Source organism: Gobio gobio (assembly GCF_949357685.1).
Source record: "Gobio gobio genome assembly, chromosome: 13".
Classification (NCBI taxonomy): Eukaryota; Metazoa; Chordata; class Actinopteri; order Cypriniformes; family Gobionidae; genus Gobio; species Gobio gobio.
The window spans coordinates 1,836,297-1,851,296 of record NC_137106.1 but is presented as its reverse complement, the minus strand read 5'-3'; the positions used below and the strand labels follow the sequence as shown (position 1 = coordinate 1,851,296).

The following is a 15,000-nucleotide window of genomic DNA, read 5'->3' as shown; positions in this document are numbered from 1 at the left end:
ACAAACACGCGCGCACACTCTCATACACTCGTGCTCATGCACGCACACACACACACGGTCACGCACACACACACAGACACACACGCACACACATACACATGCACGCTCACACACGCACGCACACACACACATACGCTCAACGCCCAAACATCTTCATCTTTCAGTGATGTTACGGACATAGAAATTTTTGCAAATGTAATTTCTGCTGACTTTATAAGGCCCTGTGATGAAGCGCTCTGAACTCTGTGTGTGTGTGTGTGTGTTCTCAGTGGATGACGTGCAAGTGTCGTGTTATCGAATCCTCACCAGTTTATACGCACTGGGGACTGGAAAAAACATCTACGTGGAGCGGTGAGCGGATCCAGAGCTTCTGTACCTGAAGATGATGTGTGTGACATGCTCTTATGCTGTGTGTGTGTGTGTGTGTGTGTGTGTGTGTGTGTGTGTCTCTGTGTGTGTGTGTGTGTGTGTGTGTGTGTGTGTGTGCATGTGTGTCTGTGTGTGTGTTTGTGTGTGTGTGTGTGTGTGTGTGTGTGTTGCATGTGCATTGTGTGTTCGTGTGTGTGTGTGTTGCATGTGCGTTGCGTTTTGTGTGTGTTGCATGTGTGCTGCGTGTGCATGTGTCCGTGTGTGTGTGCATGCGTGCGTGTGTGTGACATGCTCTTATGCTGTGTGTTTTATGTGTCCGTGTGTGTGTGTGTGCATGCGTGTGTGTGTGTGTGACATGCTCTTATGCTGTGTGTTTTGTGTGTCCATGTGTGTGTGTGTGTGTGTGTGTGTGTGTGTGTGTGTGTGTGTGTGTGTGTGTGTGTGTGTGTGTGTGTGTGTGTGTGTGTGTTGTGCGTTTGTGTGTGTGTGTGTTACGTGTGTGCTACATGTGTTATGTGTTTTTCATATGTATTGTACATGTGTGGTGTGTGCATTGTGTGTATGCGTGTGTGTTGTGTGCACGCGTGTTGTGTGTGTTGCATGTGTGCTGCGTCTTTGATGCATGTGTCTATGTGTGTATTGTGTGCGTTACGCGTGTTATGTGTTTTGCATGCTTGTTTTGTATGTTTGCGTGTGTGTGTTGTGTATGTATTGTGTGTGGTGTGTGTATTGTCCGTGTATTGTTTGTATGTGTGCATGCGTTTTGTGTGTGTGTGTGTTGTGTGTTGCGTGTGTGTGTGCACGTGTGCTGGATGTGTGATGCATGTGTGTTACGTGTGTGTGTGTGTGGTGTGTGTTGCGTGTGTGTGTGTGTGTGTGTGTGTGTGTGTGTGTGTGTGTGTGTGTGTGTGTGTGTGTGTGTGTGTGTGTGTGTGTGTGTGTGTGTGTGTGTGTGTGTGTGTGTGTGTGTGTGTGTTGTAGGCAGCTCCCGGCGCTGGGTGAGTGTTTGGCGACTCTAGCTGGGGCGATGCCCGTGGCGTTCCTGGAGCCGCAGCTCAACAAACACAATCCCTGCTCCGTGTTCAACACCAAGACATCTCGCGATCGTGCCCGTGAGTCACACACACACACACACACTTGTGCACTAGGGATGAAACGATTACCGGTTTCATGATAAACCACGATAAAATGTACTGACTGTTAGTAATATCGTTTAAAATTAATTATCATTAAAACCACTCGTGATTATCATGATTTTGAAAACTCGCAGTAAATCTTGTCCAGTCAGCATCAGTCTGTTTTTTGAATGAGAAGAAATGGCAGTGACAGCACTCGGGGGATTGTTCAGCCTTCTAAAAGGACCAAATCTGAGGTGTGGTCATATTTTAGACAAAAGTCCTGAGGGAAACTGAATGGAAGATGGTCACCTTGTCTGCAGAACATGCCAGAAGAAAGTCACTGTAATAGGGGAAACACTTCAAAACTTTGAACGCAAGGCAAGTGGACTTTGACCTCACCAAAACTACGTCTGGTATTACTAACACTCACACGAGCCACTTTGGCGGTTGAACTTATTATAGTCTTCTCAAAAGCCATCTGTTATAATCGCGTTGCGCATTATAACCACTTACACGTGTTTCTAATATTATGAGGCTTTCAGATGAGCCGGAGTTTTCTTCAGAGCCTCTCTCACTGAAATCTGCGCTCAAAACGTGCGATGTACGCAGGAGATTCATCCATCATACAGTGGTTGACTGTTTTTGTTCTATTTCAGTAGCGAGAATAGTTTCAAACAAACACAGCAGAACCGCAGCAGAACCGCAGCAGAACCACAGCAGAACCGCAGCAGAACCGCAGCAGAACCACAGCAGAACCACAGCAGAACCGCAGCAGAACCGCAGCAGAACCACAGCAGAACCACAGCAGAACCGCAGCAGAACCACAGCAGAACCGCAGCAGAACCGCAGCAGAACCGCAGCGCCTCTGATATGACTGGCAAAATGCTGGCTTTACGTTCGAGATTCACGAATTTAGGGACCGTCTCTAAAGTTACATACAAGATTTGTATACACGTTTCTAACTTCAATAGCATTTGAAGAAAATGACAGTCATAAAACCAGCTGTAAAATGTTCATCTAGGTGTCAGGTATGATGCACACCTTTTGGATTTTTGATATTTAATAAAATAAACTGTCAAATCATATGAAAATATGGATGTGCATTATTTCACTAGGATACTGTTTGGGCTTGTACACAAAATATGCTAGATTTAAATGCGTCTGATAGAACACTGATGAGAATATATTTACAGAGATATTATTAGAGATTATATTTACACCAAGTTATTATTATTTATGCTTTGCTATTGACGACGGCCATTATAAGGAAGGAAATCGGCTTGGGTTATGTATATAACCCTTGTTCTCTGAGAAAGGGAAAGAGCACTGCGTCGGAACGACGAATTTGGGGTACACATTTTACATTTTGTCAATTCTTGCTTTCCCTGGGAATCAAACCCATGACCTTGGCGTTGCTAGCGCCATAGAGACAGAGCGTATTTAGGCCACGCCCACACCGGGGGGGAAAACAATCCAACGCTCTCCATTGACTTTGCATTGCGTGAAGCGCCTCATTGTCATTTCGGACTTATAACAAAAAACAGAACAATGTCTAAAAGCTGATATGTGACAAGGTGTACAGCAAACAAGCTAAAAAACACAGAAATAAGTTTTTATAAGCTGTCGACCCAAAAAAACGAGCGTTTAAGAAGATAAAAGTGGTTACAGGCAATACGAAGTGACGCTTCAGAATGGGTAAATTTTGGGAATCCTGACACTCATTATCCCTCAATATGTCTGTGTGCAGTAAACATTTTGTCACTGTTAAGTCAAATATCCAAATGTCCGTTTTATATATTATATTTACTGTCGCTGATCGCGTTCTCCTCTAGTCGTCGTAATTCTCAGTGTAATATGACCCGCGCGCTCTGTCTCAATGGCCTGAATACACTTTTTTGTACTTGAACGCTTGTTTTTTGGGTCAACAGCTTATAAAAACGTCTGGGTTTTTGCTTCTGGGTTTTGTTTAGCTTGTTTGTTGCACACCTTGTCACATATCAGCTTTTATACATTGTTCAGTTTTTTGTTATAAGTCCGAAATGATAAAAAGGCCGCTTCACGCAATGCAAAGTCAATGGAGACGGTTTGATTGTTTTCCCCCCCGGTGGGCGTGGCCTTCAGATTATGACGCGTGTCGCTCTGTCTCTATGCTCTACTGTTTGAGCTATAGGAAAGCTATCGCGATGAAGCAGATCTCCTGTGCAGACTTCACTTAATATATTATAAGAGCTCTGACCGGGCAGAGCAGGTGAAGTCTCCCTTCTTCCGCCGTCACGTGAAGCGGAGGATGAAATGCCTGAAGAACCAAAGGCCTGACCACACTAGATGGTACCTTGGGCACGTAGCCCGCCCTAGGGTGTAAGATGGCCTTTACTCCGCCAGGGGCAAACTCCAGGCAAGTCGGCGTAAGTGCCAAGGCCTGAAGGTCCCCCACTCTCCTCCAACTTAGGGTCAGGTTCTTTGGGTCAGCCGACTCTAGTGGCTCGAAGGGGGCCTCAGCCAAGCCTTCAAGTACCACTGCCAGATCCCAGGTTGGGACTCTGGAACGAGCCGCAGGCCTCATCCTCCGACCCCACGGAGGAACCGTACAACCAGATGGTGCCTACCCAAAGGCCCATCACTCACAGGAGCGTGGAAAGCCCAATGGCAGCCACGTACACCCTGAGTGTGGACAGGGTAAGACCTGCAGAAAAGCGATTTTAGAGGAACTCCAGCACTGAAGCCACTGGGCAGTTAACTGGGTCCACCTCACGCTCTCTACACTAAGTGGAAACACGTTCCACTTCGGGCTGTACAACCTCCTGGTGGAAGGAGCCCTGGAGCTGAGCAAGGTCTCGATAACAACTGCTGACAGTCCAGCCTCTAGGTACCGGGCCCCCTCAGGGGCCAAACCCAGAGGTCCAAAACTCTGGGCAGGGGTGAATATTGTGCCCCGTGCCTCAGACAGCAGATCCCTCCTCAGAGGGACCTGCCACGGGAGACCGTCTAGCAGTGCTACAAAGTCTGAGAACCATACCCGGGTCGGCCAGCAGGGTGCTACTAAGAGTAGGCTGATCCCTTCTCGGCTGACCCGCTCCAAGACTCCCGGGAGCAGAGTGATCGGGGGATATGCATACAGACGCAGCCTCGGCCACGTCTGAACCATGGCATCCAACCCCCACGGGGCTGGATGCGTGAGAGAAAACCACAGTGGGCAGTGGGACGTCTCTCGAGACGCAAACAGATCCACTTCCACTGGGCCGAACCTCTTGCACACAGGCTCCACCACCTCTGGGTGGAGCCGCCACTCCCCGTGCCTCAGCCCTGCCTCGACAGGATGTCTGCTCCCTGATTTTGGACCCCCGGGACATACATTGCCCTGATGGACAACAGTTTCCCTTGGGACCACAGGAGGATCTGATGCGCCAGTCCTCAAAGAGTGCGCAACCTCAGACCCCCCTGCCGATTGAGGTACAATACGACAGCTGTGTTGTCTGTTCGTACCAGGACATGGTGACCGCGGAGGTCCGGGAAAAAGCTCCTGAGAGCTTTGTAGACCGCCATCATCTCCAGGCAGTTTATGTGCCAGGAGGAATGACGGCCCTCCCACGGGCCCCTCGCAAAGTGGCCGTCCATGACCGCGCCCCAACCAGTGAGGTAGGTGTCTGTTGAAGTGGATTTCCGGCAACAGGACGCTCCCAACACTGGCCCCTGGGACAGAAACCAAGGTTTCTTCCATATGACTAGGGAACGAAGGCCACTGCGCATTACCCTGATCATACAGAATGGATTTCCCCTCAAGGAAAGCCACCTGGTTTACTTCCGTATCAGGACATGGTGGCCGCGGAGGTCCGGGAAAAAGCTCCTCAGAGCTTTGTAGACCACCAGCATTTCCAGGCAGTACATGTGCCAGGAGAAATGCCGGGTCTCCCACAGACCTCTCGCAAAGCGGCCGCCATGACCACGCCCCAGCCAGTGAGGGAGGCGCCTGTTGAAACGGATTTCCGGCAACAGGACGCTCCCAACACTGGCCCCTGGGACAGAAACCAAGGTTTCTTCCATATGACTAGGGAACGAAGGCATGTGCGCGATCATACAGAATGGATTTCCCCTCGAGAAAAAAACCCTGATTCCCAGCCACCACTGTAAGGGTCTCGTGCAGCAGGCCAAGAGATATTCTGTTTGACACAGCCGCAATGAGCCCCAGCAGTCCTTAAACTGCTTCACAGTGATGCTGTGGCCTAGCTTCATTTTAGAGACCACCGCCCGTATGGACTCGATACGTGCGGGAGACAATTGTGCCCACAACGTAGAGAATCCCATACGACTCCCAGGTACACAGTTCTCCGCTACTGCGTGTAGAGTCTCAACCCCAAGCACTGAGAGCAGCTAAGGACGACACCTCAATGCCGAACTGCTGCTACTGCGAGGGGAAAGGGCTAGGCCGCCTGGAAGAACCCGATATTGGTACGCTTTGCCCCCAAAAGCGAACCTCAGGAACTTCCTGTGACACCGAAGGATTGATACAGGGAAGTATGCGTCCTCTTCAGACCTATCGTGACAGACCAGTCCACAGACTGGATCTGAATCACAATGGCGGAATTGCTAAGCATCTTGAATCTTAATCTCCTCAGAGAACGATTCAAGTACCTCAGATCTAAAGTTGGACGCAACTCGCCATCCTTCTTAGGAACTATGAAGTCTGGCGGAGGAGCACATTCTGTGGCCTCCCTACCAACAGGGAGTAAACAATTCCTGTTCCATTACCCGAACCTGCCCAGGGACCACTGCCGTCCAGACCACCCCATTGATCTTTGGGGGAAGGTAACCGGACTGCAGTCTGTATCCCCTTTTCTACAGTCGCAGGCCCCAAGCTGATATATTCGGAGGCATAACCATGCGCCGAGATAATCTGCTAAGGGAACCAGCCTCTCGAGGCCGGCCTCGGGTGTCAACCGAGCCTCCTCCCCGACCCCCTGAAGCGGCTAACCAGCAGGGCGAAATCGAGGAAGATTTTCGGTGTGCGTACGCGTTTGCTGGACCGCCACAATTCTTGCTAGAAGTGGCTGGTGCAGCGCGCGTGCGCGGGGAAACAATGTGGCCCGAAGCGTACTAGACCGAGCACAGCATCGATTCCCGAAAACTCCACAGGGGAGGCGACCTCGATCGCTCCTACCTAGGGATGCGCGTTATACCGGTACTGGGAAAATACCGGTATGTATTTTATTTCAAACGGAACGATATCAATATTTTGCTCATTTCGGTATATACTGCTGTTCCGAAGTTCGCCGCTAGGTGGCAGTGCGCTACCCAAACTGACGCAAAACCGGCAAATGTCATGTGGCGCCATAGAGGAACAAAAATGAATGCAGGAGTTGAATCTCACTCAACACGCACAAAAGGAGTTAATAAAGAGAGGATTAGACGTGAAATTTGGAATTACTTCGCTTATAAAACTGCTGAAGAACCATCAAACCTTGCCAAGCATCTGCCACTTGCCCATCCTGAGCTGTACAAGACATTAAGAGATTGACAGGCGAGCGCATAAATCAAACGATCTAATTTAGACATTTATTTTCTTTTAACACTGATCAACGCACATACATAAGATTGTATCGTTAAATATAATGAATTCTCCAGCGTTCATTTCAACCAATGACATTTAGATTTCATAATATTTGCACAGATACTATTGCACTATATTCGCGTAAGACATAACCAACTGTGTTTATGTGACTGCTCACTAAAGATGGACATTTTTGACATAAGTTTGTGTGTATTTGACTAAGGAAAAACAACTTAATTTGGAATGCGCGACGCTAGGCTTGTGTGTTTGTTGTTGGTATGAGCGCAAAGAAAACTCTCTCTTAGCTCCCATCCCCATGTATGACGGAATGCTATAAAATCACTCGCATGTTCAAATTGGCAAGATTTAAATAGACGTGGGCAGTGATTTCCGTCAGCTCCCGAAACGAAAGCTTAAGTTTTGAATTGGAGCACGCAGATGCTTTTATAGTGCATGTGTGATGTCTTTTGAAGCTAGAAGCAATTTGCTCATTTTGAGAGCTAGAGAAGGGTGTATTGCTGAAATTACTTTGCACAAGAAAGTTTCCAAATTACGGATTTGATAATCTTTGTTGATTTAATTTAATAATAAACATTTGCGTTAATTTCCCGCTTTATAAACCTCAAACCTGCGCGAGTGAGTAAAATTATGCGCAATACCCGCGCCAAAATTCAGACCCTGTATGGTATGGATTTAATATCGGTACTTCGGTATTAGATTGTGGTACCGTACCGAAGCCAAAATTCTGGTATCGAGCTGGTATCAAGCTACTCCTACCCGGGAGAGGGGGCCGGCCAGCAGGGGCCTCATCTAAAGGAGCAGCTCGACAGGGCCGCCTTTTATTCTAGGGCGGACACTGCGATTAGCAATTGCCTGAAACTGATGTGTCCCGCAGGCCACAAGGCGGCGAGAACGACATCAACTTCAGGAGGGCCCCATCTTAGATGAATATCCAGACAAGTCAAACACGCTTGGGTGACAGAATTAAAGTATCCAACTTATCAAAGTCAGATAACATGACACTCAATTCCTCGGAATTAAATGCCATCATAATCACCCAACCCGTGCAACCTGGTCTGAATGATAGGCTGAATAAAAAATACATCTAACTCCTCAAAGTCAGATAATATTTTAATTTAATTCCTCAGAATTAAATGCAGCCACAATAAGGTGAAACATGGTCTGAATGATAGACTGAATATCTAACTCCTCAAAGTAAGATCATATTTTATTTAATTCCTCAGAATTAAATGCAGCCATAATCATCAGACGACACTGTTTTATTGTATTAATACGGACTTATAAACCCAGCGTTGCCTCAGCAACGTTGCTCAAGCCGTCACAATACAATTGGCTTTCATCCCTTGAGAAAAAAGCCAAACAGTATCACACAATACGGTAAAACATGGGCTGAATATCTAACTCCTCAGAGTCAGATCATATTTAATTTAAATCCTCAGACTTAAATGCAGCCATAATCATCAGGCGATACTGTTTTATCGTACTATACGGACCTGCGCGCTGCCTCGGCAATCCTGAGATTGAATCTTGCATATAAGAAGTGGCGAGCTCTCGTTATAACTTCGACTGCCTCGATGCTGAGCACGTCTAATTCCTCAGAATCAGACCGCTCAAGCATCGGGTCCTTATGCATCTTCCGGGTGTGCCGTCACAGCTACGTCATGACGCAACACCAATCAGGATTGGGATAGTTTCATTCATACTTCAGGCACGCTGTTGCTTAGGGAGTGTCCCCCAAATTCGTTGTTCCGACGCAGTGGGAGTTCCCTCGAAAGGGAACCGTGATAATTTGGGTCACTATAATCGTGATGTGAAATTTCCATACCGTTTCATCCCTAGTGCACTAACTAGGGCTCACTCAGTCAGTCCGGCTACATGCTGATGATGATGAGCCATATTTGAACTCGTTCAGTTCAGTTTGTGTGTGTGTGTGTGTGTGTGTGTGTGTGTGTGTGTGTGTGTGTGTGTGTCAGTCGTAGGCATGCCGGAGAGCGTGGAGGCCGTGTGTCCTGAGATGCCTCGTCTGGCCGCTCTGATGAAGGACATTAACGACATGTCGGAGTCCGGCGCTCGCTACACCGAGATGCCCCACGTCATCGAGGTGGTGCTGCCCATGCTCTGCAACTACCTGTCCTACTGGTGGGAGCGCGGCCCGGAGAACCGGCCCGGCGTCTGCAGCACCACGGTCACCTCCGAACACCTGAGCCTCGTCCTGGGGAACATCCTGAAGATCCTCAACAGCAACCTGGGCATCGACGAGGCCTCCTGGATGAAGCGCATCGCGGGTGAGCTGCACTGCGTCCTGTGCTTTAGAACACGTCCTTCCAGAGAAATGCGGCTCGTTTTTGTGATTGTTGCGGGTAAAAATCCTTGGTTATGCGGCACGTTTTCTTTCTTTTTTTTCTTTGACAAAAAACAGCCAAATACAAAACTCTCGTAGGGGAAAGAGAGTATACACATACAAAATGTAGTCAAAATACAAGTTAATAACTAAACAGAAAACAACAACAGAACAAAACAAAAACAAAAAAAAGAGAAAAAAAAAAGAAAAGGAAGGGGCTATTTATAAACACAAATCATTGTCAAAAAGGCAATTTTTCTCCCCTTCTTTTCCACTTTTTCTCTTTTTTTGACTTTATATACACAATTCTGACTTTATACACATAATTCTGACTATACACACAATTCTGACTTTATACACACAATTCTGACTTTATACACATAATTCTGACTTTATACACACAATTCTGACTTTATACACACAATTCTGACTTTATATCGCACAATTCTGACTTTATATCACACAATTCTGACTTTATACACACAATTCTGACTTTATACACACAATTCTGACTTTATATCGCACAATTCTGACTTTATATCGCACAATTCTGACTTTATATCACACAATTCTGACTTTATACACATAATTCTGACTTTATACACACAATTCTGACTTTATACACATAATTCTGACTTTATACACACAATTCTGACTTTATACACACAATTCTGACTATACACACAATTCTGACTTTATACACACAATTCTGACTTTATATCGCACAATTCTGACTTTATATCACACAATTCTGACTTTATACACACAATTCTGACTTTATACACACAATTCTGACTTTATATCGCACAATTCTGACTTTATATCGCACAATTCTGACTTTATATCACACAATTCTGACTTTATACACATAATTCTGACTTTATACACACAATTCTGACTTTATATCGCACAATTCTGACTTTATATCACACAATTCTGACTTTATACACACAATTCTGACTTTATATCGCACAATTCTGACTTTATATCACACAATTCTGACTTTATACACACAATTCTGACTTTATACACACAATTCTGACTTTATATCGCACAATTCTGACTTTATACACATAATTCTGACTTTATACACACAATTCTGACTTTATATCACACAATTCTGACTTTATACACATAATTCTGACTTTATACACACAATTCTGACTTTATACACATAATTCTGACTTTATACACACAATTCTGACTTTATACACATAATTCTGACTTTATACACACAATTCTGACTTTATACACACAATTCTGACTTTATACACATAATTCTGACTTTATACACACAATTCTGACTTTATACACACAATTCTGACTTTATATCACACAATTCTGACTTTATACACACAATTCTGACTTTATATCACACAATTCTGACTTTATATCACACAATTCTGACTTTATATCACACAATTCTGACTTTATACACATAATTCTGACTTTATATCACACAATTCTGACTTTATACACATAATTCTGACTTTATACACACAATTCTGACTTTATACACACAATTCTGACTTTATATCGCACAATTCTGACTTTATACACACAATTCTGACTTTATACACACAATTCTGACTTTATACACACAATTCTGACTTTTTTTTTACTTTATACACACAATTCTGACTTTATACACATAATTCTGACTTTATACACACAATTCTGACTTTATATCACACAATTCTGACTTTATACACACAATTCTGACTTTATACACACAATTCTGACTTTTTTTTTACTTTATACACACAATTCTGACTTTATACACATAATTCTGACTTTATACACACAATTCTGACTTTATATCACACAATTCTGACTTTATACACACAATTCTGACTTTATATCGCACAATTCTGACTTTATACACACAATTCTGACTTTATATCACACAATTCAGACTTTATATCACACAATTCAGACTTTATATCACACAATTCTGACTTTATATCACACAATTCTGACTTTATACACACAATTCAAATCTGACACACAATTCTGACTTTTAGCAAAATACAAAACTCTCGTAGGGGAAAGAGAGTATACACATACAAAATGTAGTCAAAATACAAAAGTTAATAACTAAACAGAAAACAACAACAGAACAAGAAAAAAAAGAGGGAAAAAAAAAGAAACAAAAAAAAGAAAAGAAAGGGGCTATTTATAAACACAAGTCAATGTCAAAAAGGCTATTTTTCCCCCTTCTTTTCCACTTTTTCTCTTTTTTTTTGACTTTATACACACAATTCTGACTTTATACACACAATTCTGACTTTATATCACACAATTCTGACTTTATATCACACAATTTTGACTTTATACACACAATTCTGACTTTATATCGCACAATTCTGACTTTATATCACACAATTTTGACTTTATACACACAATTCTGACTTTATACACACAATTCTGACTTTATATCACACAATTCTGACTTTATATCACACAATTTTGACTTTATACACACAATTCTGACTTTATATCGCACAATTCTGACTTTATATCACACAATTTTGACTTTATACACACAATTCTGACTTTATACACACAATTCTGACTTTATGCGGCACGTTTTCTTAAAGCTACACTGTGTGATATTTTCCCCCATCTAGTGGTGAAAAGGTATATGACCATCCAGTGAATATTAGTTTCTGTTCCTCTCAATTCCGATTTTGTTTTAACTCCTACGGTGGCCGATTTAGTCCAAGATTAACATGGCTTCCAGTTGGACCTCGTCCACATTGGACACGGTGCCATCGAGTGTTAAAACGCCAAAGGCGAAGCTTGAATTTACGGGTATGTCCCTCTTTGGCTAATGTACTTTCAAGATGGAGGAGCAACATGGCGACCCGCATTCGAACCCTCACCCGTATGTGTTTACAATGGCATATTATAAACTTATGAGAATACTTTATTACTTGAAAGAAGTAAATATACATTAATGAGCACATATATTTTTGAAAGAACTAAGTGTTTTTAGCTAAGAATAAACTAAAAAAGTTACACAGTGTAGCTTTAAAAAATGCGATGGGATATTTATGCAATTTTATGCGATAAAATTGCGGGAACTTGCAAAAACTGCAGTTTGATGAAAAAGAGAAAAAAAGCATTACATCACAGAAAGTGCTGGGAATATTTAAGTTCTCATCTTGTTTTATTGAAGACCTTCACTCTCTGGGGTTCTTCATTTATGGATCACACTCAGGACCTTCGGGTCAAAAATGACCCAGGGGGGATTAAGATATAAAAGATTTGAGTAAAATCAATTAAATATATTTTTGTTCAATAATATTTTTTCATTTCTTTTCTGGTGTTTTGAGATAATTTTATGATTTATAATTAATATTTATGCAATAATTATGACCCATTTTTTCCCATTGAATATAATAAAAAATGTATATATATATATATATATATATATATATATATATATATATATATATATATATATATATATATATATATATATATATATATATATTATATATAATTTTTTTTTTTTTTTTATTAAAGCTGTATTTCATTTTAGAGTCAAGCCTAGGCCTCGTGAAAGCAATTTTTTAAATGAGATCAGTGCCAATCCGGTGGACACATTGAGCATTTTTATCACGCAATAGCACATTTTTACCACTATAGTGGATCTTGCGTTTTATAAAAAAAGGTTAAAAATCGTAGCTTCATCAGAATGGTCTGAAACTTGGTGACTTTATTGGTACTTGGCATATGAACACCCAAAGAAATTGGGGACAGGATTTGAAAAGTCTAAGTGGTTGTAAAAAAAATAGTCACACTCAGGACCTTCGGGTCAGAAATGACCCCCATAGGAAATGAATGGGAAATTGGCAAAAATATGAAAATACAGAGTTTTTTTGTGCATACAATCTACAAATCAGCCACGATGCAGAAAAAAGACTCAACAGTGAAGATCTCGAAAACATCAAGAGTGCAAAACTCACACACACAAAAACACACGCACACACAAATTAACGTGTGCCATTCCAAAAGCTAATTGTGTTTGTGTGTGTGTGTGTGTGAGAGAGTTTTTTTTTTTGCACTCTTGATGTTCCCATGGCAACAGAGGGAAATGGCGGCTCTTGTGTGAAGTAAACAAACATTCTTCAACTTTCTGCTAATATATATGACTTTTTTGCAATGAAAATGCGGGGATTATGAAATCATGCTAGCCCGCATATTTTGCACGTGGAAATAGGCAATTTATGCGGCGTATTTAAAAAAATGCGGCCCCTGCATAAATATGCGGACTTATGCATTAAATCATGAGATCGCATAATGCCGTTTTTCTGGAGGGACTGTATAACGTGTGTGTGTGTGTGTGTGTGTGTGTGTGGGGCAGTGTACGCTCAGCCCATCATCAGTAAGGCGCGGGCCGACCTGCTGAAGACTCACTTCCTGCCCACGCTGGAGAAGCTGAAGAAGAAGACGGTGAAGGTGGTGTCGGAGGAGGAGCTTCTGAAGGCCGACAGTAAGGGCGACACCCAGGAGGCGGAGCTTCTGATTCTGGATGAGTTCGCGGTTCTGTGCCGGGACCTGTACGCCTTCTACCCCATGCTCATCCGCTACGTGGACAACAACAGGTGACATCAGACGGATCACATGACTCCAGGGGCCGGTTCCATGATGGGAGTTTAACAAACTCAGGGTTACAGGATTAGTTTCGAGTTGACAAAACCAAACCAAACCAATCTATTCAGGCTTAGTTGGCCCCATGATGCTGATCCTCAGCTTTCTCTGTCAACTCAGGCTTTGATCCGGAGTTTAAAGGGTTAGTTCACCCAAAAATGTAAATTGTGTCATTAATGACTGAGCCTCATGTGGTTGGACACCCGTCAGACCTCCGTTCATCTTCAGACACAAATGAAGATATTTTAGTGTAAAGCTGATGCTCTGAAAGGCCTCCATTGGCTCAACTTTACACTCTCAAGACCCTTAAAAGACACTAAAGACTAAAGTTACAAAGTCCATCTCACTACAGCGGCTCTACAATAACTTTATGAAGAGGAGAATAGTTTTTGTGCGCAAAAAAACCCTAAATAACGACTTATATAGTGATGACGATTTCAAAACACGGCCTAATGAAGCTTCGAAGCGTTATGAATCAGTGAGTCGATTCAGCGGTTCAGAGCGTTATGAATCAGTGAGTCAATTCAGCAGTTCAGAGCGTTATGAATCAGTGAGTCGAATCAGCAGTTTGAAGCGTTATGAATCAGTGAGTCGATTCAGCGGTTCAGAGCGTTATGAATCAGTGAGTCAATTCAGCAGTTCAGAGCGTTATGAATCAGTGAGTCGAATCAGCAGTTTGAAGCGTTATGAATCAGTGAGTCGATTCAGCGGTTCAGAGCGTTATGAATCAGTGAGTCAATTCAGCAGTTCAGAGCGTTATGAATCAGTGAGTCGATTCAGCGGTTCAGAGCGTTATGAATCAGTGAGTCAATTCAGCAGTTCAGAGCGTTATGAATCAGTGAGGCGATTCAGCGGTTCAGAGCGTTATGAATCAGTGAGTCGATTCAGCGGTTCAGAGCGTTATGAATCAGTGAGTCGATTCAGCGGTTCAGAGCGTTATGAATCAG

The 15,000-nt window shown here is 43.2% G+C and overlaps 1 protein-coding gene across 1 annotated transcript in view; it reads left to right on the top strand.

The window, feature by feature from the left end:
• Positions 1 to 15,000, top strand: part of LOC307136190 (ryanodine receptor 3-like) — a 307,469-nt gene that overhangs the window by 173,280 nt on the left and 119,189 nt on the right. Inside the window, exons 47-50 of the mRNA XM_079832979.1 lie at positions 270 to 351; positions 1,351 to 1,481; positions 9,027 to 9,338; positions 13,767 to 14,007. Of these exons, the coding sequence (XP_079689105.1) occupies positions 270 to 351; positions 1,351 to 1,481; positions 9,027 to 9,338; positions 13,767 to 14,007 (766 nt within the window). The remainder of the gene's footprint in view (positions 1 to 269; positions 352 to 1,350; positions 1,482 to 9,026; positions 9,339 to 13,766; positions 14,008 to 15,000) is intronic.